Source organism: Lithobates pipiens, unplaced genomic scaffold (assembly GCF_037356315.1).
Source record: "Lithobates pipiens isolate NorthernLeopardFrog02 unplaced genomic scaffold, aLitPip1_a1.2 Scaffold_16, whole genome shotgun sequence".
In the NCBI taxonomy this organism is placed as follows: domain Eukaryota; kingdom Metazoa; phylum Chordata; class Amphibia; order Anura; family Ranidae; genus Lithobates; species Lithobates pipiens.
In genome coordinates this window covers 278,429,095-278,435,094 of record NW_027507748.1, presented here as the reverse complement: position 1 = coordinate 278,435,094, position 6,000 = coordinate 278,429,095, and the positions used below count along the sequence as shown (strand labels likewise).

The following is a 6,000-nucleotide window of genomic DNA, read 5'->3' as shown; positions in this document are numbered from 1 at the left end:
ATGACAGCATGATTATGAATGCATATGACTTCTGGGTGTGTGTACAACACTGAATGCCCAACAAACTATGTGACACAACATGAGAATATGTTGTATTATGTGTAGAACTGACACCCATATGTTACCTAATAACCAAATTACCTGTAGAGCTTGAATGTGTTCTATGTGCGTATAAGATCAAGCACATATCTACCTGCTAAAAAAAAAAAAAAAAAGCAAAAGGAAATCAGAATAGCATAACTGTAAGAGCTAATTATGTGCTAGTTGCTAGTATACATTACTAATTCACAATGCATTCAGGACATTAATGCAGCAATCTCTTTACTTGCTAGCATATATGTAACTGTCAAATCCATCCGTCCAAAATTTTGTGAACTTAGATGTATTCTCCTTAGCAGCAGTATTTTGTATGAACTCGTTTTTAGTCACAACCAGGGCGGGGTTGGGAGTATTGAGGTGTGTCATACAAAAGCAGATACACCTTTTCAAACCAGTACAGGCTTTCAGGAAGCTGTCCAAACCAGACACCTTTGGAAGTGTAGAGGAGAGCAAGCATCCATTTTCTCTGGATTTTGTCTTGTACAATTCTACAGGTAGTTCCATAAACATAGAAAAAGAACATAGTTCTGCTCATAGACGTATAGGAAAGACTCTGGCCATGTTGAATTCACCATCCCCAATGAAGACGGCTTTAGCATCTGAAGTCTTTGTGTGGCAAAATGAATCTTCTCTGGCATTGCCCTCAGACATGCATCTTAAAAGTGGGTCGAGCAGAGACCAACGGGTCAAAGAACAAGTCCTGATGACCGTCAAGAGGCAAAAGCCAAGATCTTCTCAGTCTTCTACAATGAATTATGGGAACAGAGGTAAGACCACTGCTTCTTTACAGAAAAGAAAATGTATGTGCAACATATTGAAGGAACATACACAGGAAGGAAACTATGGAAAGGAACTAAGCAAGCACATGAAGAAAACATGCTAAGGAAACACGCTTAGGAAACATGCTTAGGAAACACATTACGGAAACATACTAAGGTAACACAATAAGGTAACACACTTAGGAAACACACTTAGGAAACACACTAAGGAAACACACTAAGGAAACACACTAACGCAACAAACTTAGAAAACACACTAAGGAAACACACTTAGCTAACATACTAAGGTAACACACTTAGGAAACACACTTAGGAAACACACTAAGGAAACACACTTAGGAAACACACTAAGGAAACACACTTAGGTAACACACTAAGGTAACACACTTAGGTAACACACTTAGGAAACACACTAAGGAAACACACTAAGGAAACATACTTAGGAAACACACTCAGGAAACACACTAAGGAAACTATGACAGTAAGTGTCCTTTAAATGGCATAGATACATTTAAAAAAAGAGAATGGCAAGCTACTAGAAATCGAGTGAATAAGGGCATTGTGAATGTTACTGCTTTTATTTTTAACATTGCAGGTAGAGACAAGAATCACCTACTCTATTATTATAGAAACACAAAATCAGCATTGTGAACCTGTAGAAAAGTGTTCCACTGTCTGTTTGATGAATTTGTTTTAAAACAGCACACTGATTCAGCCAGTACTTGATAAAGAGAACACTTTACTGCACAGTATATTGCACTTCAATTTACAGGGCTTGCTTGTTTGATTGATTTAGATTATAGGGATCTTCAAATGTTATTTATTTCTACGTAGGCTGATGTAACAGGGAAATTTGATGAAGATGAATCCTTTGGGTTCTGCAGTATGACAGGAAATGTGTTTATACTTGATCTAATAGGATCAAGAATTTGCAGAAGGGAGTTTAACAAGACACATGGGCAATCATTCAAATTAGAAGGAAAGAGGTTTAACCTTAAACTACGTAGAGGGTTCTTTACTGTAAGAGCGGCAAGGATGTGGAATTCCCTTCGTTTACACATTGTTCACTAAGGCTGAGTTCACATAGTCCTCTCAAGGTTCTCATTTTTAACTGAAGCCATGATGAAGGGGGAGTTCCTTTGATCCTCGAAATACGTTGGCAGTCTTTAACACAATATCAATACATTTGGCGCACAAGTCGCTGTCAGAACCAAAACTGTTGCAGATTTTTTTTAATTAGGTGCAACAAGGATAATTAATACCAGAAAAGTGGTGCAGCAGCTTTATAGTAACCCCCCATAGTGTACTGTTATTGCATGGTATGTTTTGTACTCTCCATAGCACATGCAGTATTTTAGTGCCTTTACAAAAACAGCCATAGGACTTTATGTAGACTGTACTGTCCACCTGTATGTGACACAATAAGTAATAACAGAGATCTTTTATTATTTGATTTCATGTCAATCTGTGTAAGCTCAAAGTCATATAGGTACTCCAATTTTTATTTACATTATAATGACATTTTTTATTTGCACACAACTCTGTCCAAAAGCAGCAGATTTTGTTGGTGGATAGCATTTTCAAAATGATGTTGCAAGCTGCTTCTACACAATTCTCTCCCACAGTATTGGTAAATGTTGTTTTTTAAATGTACTGTGCATTGTGATTTGTGCCTGGTGCTGGTTGTTAGCACACTTTTTTGTAGAGGTATTTATGCAGCGTTTTTCATGGGAAGGCGGCTTTTATACTTTTAAAACAAAGAATAAAAGTAGTGTGTCAAGACGGTTGGGGTGCAATTGTTTCCCATTTGCTCTACTAATTTTTGGTATTTTTTTTTATCAGTGTGTGCTAAATGGACAGAATGCCCCCCTAATTTTAGGGAAACAACATGGGCATTAGATTCAATGGATAGCATACACATTTTTTATTTTTTTATTTTATTTTATAACGATGCGTTGTTTGATATCTTCTTACCACTGAAAGATATGTCTACAGACATACACATTTGGCTGAGCCAAGTAGACATATTTATGACTATGGAGAAAGGAGGAGGGGCACATTAGTTAGTAATCAGTCAATACTCCTATTTGACATAATGGCAATGGATAAATTCTTACTGCTGGTTTATATTAGGGGAAAATACCTGAGAAATCCACTCAACCAATGTTATTCCAGTAAGAAAGCCCAGCCAGGGGATGGCTGTCAAGTTGCACTTACAAACATACAACCATTTCTCAATGCAAATGTTTGCAGCTTAATTGGACATAGGGTGTCTGTAGGCTACTATTAGACCCCTTTCACAAAGAGGCAGTTTTCAGGCGCTAAAAATAGCACATGTAAAGCGCCTGAAAACTGCCTCTCATGCCTCCCCAGTGTAAAAGTGCTTTCACACTGAGGCGGTGCGCTTGCGGGACGGGAAAAAAAAAGTACTGCAAGCAGCATCTTTGGGGAGGTGTAGGAGCGCTGTATACACTGTTTCTACACCACCCCTGCCCATTGGAATGAATTCGGAAGCACTGCAACGCGGCGCTTTACCGCCACTTAAGCAGCATTTTTTGGTAGGTTAGCGGGGCGCTTTTAACCCCCAAGAAGGGATTAAGGAGGGGTTAAAAGCGTCCTGCTAGCCTACCTAAAAGTTAGGCGGTAAAGCGCCGCTAAAAACGAACGCTTTACCGCTAATGGACCTGCCCCCCAGTGCTAAATTAGTCTTAGTAACAGAACTGAGATTAAAATTTTATAGCCATAACCAGGTGTGAGAATTACAACCTCAGCATTGTCCCTCATGCTTAAGGTCACTGAATTCTCCAGTTCTAATTGCTAGAGTTTCTTCAACTTATGGTACAAAGGGGAGCATTATGGTTAACTGAGCTGGCAAGTATGGAGGAAGGGCTAGGGTTGCCACCTTATCCCTTTAAACGCGAGCACATATTAATTACACAGCTTCTGAGGCTAATTTAATGCAAATAAGGCACTAAGTGAGTATAATTACCACCTTAATCAGCCACAGAACCTGTGTAATTAATATGTCTTTGGGTTTAAAGGGATAAGGTGGTAACCCTAGCCCTTCCTCCATACTTGTCAGCTCAGTTAACCATAATGCTGGATGGGTGGCAACCCTAGGAAGGGCAGATGCCCTTGCAAGTGACCACTGCAAAGGGATAAAACCATGTTAAAGAGGAACTGCAGTCTGCTCATATAATTTGTAATAAAAATATCTTTGCCATTCTGAAGCTTCCCTCCAACCACTTTGCATATTATTTTATATATACTGTGATTCTGTACTTGCCAAATATGCTGCAGAAATCTCCCTCCGCTGAGTCTGGCTGCAGTCATTGTAACTGTGGGCAGCTGAAGCTGCTGCCTGTTAGCTTCCTGGATTTACACAGACACACAGAGGCTCACCTCCAGCTCTGTGGCCTTGCAGCTCCCGTTAACCCTCTTATGACTCATCCCCCCTCCCTTCTTGACAAACTTTCACAAGAGTGAGAGAGAGAGACCTACGCGTGATGTCATAAGGCTAGGCTTTTTACCAGACAAGAAACAGGAAGTGGGCTGTATACGGTATATACTGGCAGAAACAAAATGTTTTACTATCCAATGTTAAAACAACAAGGGCAGAAGATTAAATAGATGGAAAGATGAAAAAAAATGACTGAAGGTCCGCGTTAAGGACAGTTTTAGCAGTTCTGGCGACATCATGGGAAAGTAAGTAAATCAGCTAACAGTGATGATGTAAACTTTCTAGAAGGCTAGATAGTGCTAAAGAGAGCCCAATTTATTCTACTACATAGGGCTTCTAAATGTCTGCTTCACAGTAACAAACAAATTTGGCATCTGTAGTGTTGGGAGCTTATAGCGATCCACAATGTTAACTGTATAAATATTTTTAATGAAATAGGTATCTTTGTGCTATATCCCTGGCATTGATTTGTGAGAAGGTAGGACTGTAATGTACTCACAATAATGGTAGAGATAACAACTCCACTTGAAGAGGAGTTCCACCAGCCCCCCCCCCCCAAAAAAATGAACAATGAGCAGCTACAAATCACAGCCGGTCTCCTCCTGCGCATGCACAAAGCGTGCTGCTCTTTGTTAACATGCAGCAGTCTTCTGGGACCTGTGAAGTGTCCCAGAAGGCTGCTGGGGAAGGAGGGGCCAAACCACGTCTCATTTCGCTGCGGAAGTGGGAGCGGGTGCCTGTCAAAATTGTTAGACATAACTAGGGTAAAGCTAAGTGGGCAAGCTTCAGTAGCTCAGTTGCACTACTACTCACTATAAAGATGTATAAAATGACTCTGCATTGTAAGCTTTACAAGAACAATTAGTTGTGATTGGTCACAATTAAAGCTTTGTGCAATTTATCGCTACTACTGGTGTAGCTTATATCACAGGGAATCATTTGTTCCATCTGAGCAATGATTTATCACTGATTAGCTGCTAAATTGCCTTAAAATTAGGGTTGCATAAAAAAAATTTTTTTACAGGTGAGTATGAGTACCCATACTTCCAATACAGTACTCACCAATACTGAGCACTGATACCTTTGCGGTACGATTTGATCCCAAGCAAAATGAATGATCCCATATCACACTGCAAAGAATCACATGCAATTTGATCAGGAATGCAGGTTTCCCGCACCGCTGCTGTGTGAACTTAGGCGGAAAATCACTATGACAAGCCTGGGTTCACACAGGAAACGCATGTGATTGGGACAGAAATCACTCCACATTCCTGTTCAAATCGCATGTGATTCTTTGCGGTTCAATTTGAACCTATTAATTATGTATGGGCTCAAATCGCCCTGCAAAGGTATTGGTTTTGGAGCATTTTCACAAGTACAATCGGGGCAACCCTACTGTTTGTTTTATTTTTCAAAGTAAATATAATTCAAAATATATAGTGTTTACAGTATACCAGATAAAGAAGGTCTGTTACGCAATATATAAACTAAAATTGAATAAATGATAAAAACCCCATTGCCATTTCTCATAATTCCTAAGTTCTGACTTTTCCTCTTCCACCTTCACTTTTCCTTCTTTGTTCCATTTTATGAGGCAGTGTAAAGTTTACGATTGTCGTGGCCTGGGGAAAAATTCTAGTTTTTCAAGTTTTTGTCAGTGAA

The 6,000-nt window shown here is 39.6% G+C and overlaps 1 protein-coding gene across 2 annotated transcripts in view; it reads left to right on the top strand.

Annotated features, from left to right (window-relative positions):
- Window positions 1-394: 394 nt before the first annotated feature.
- PKP1 (plakophilin 1) overlaps window positions 395-6,000 on the top strand; it is an 88,439-nt gene continuing 82,833 nt past the window's right edge. For both annotated transcript variants that reach the window (XM_077481480.1, XM_077481479.1), the window contains exon 1: window positions 395-866. In XM_077481480.1, coding sequence (XP_077337606.1) covers window positions 410-866 — 457 coding nt within the window. In that variant the 5' untranslated portion in view covers window positions 395-409. The remainder of the gene's footprint in view (window positions 867-6,000) is intronic.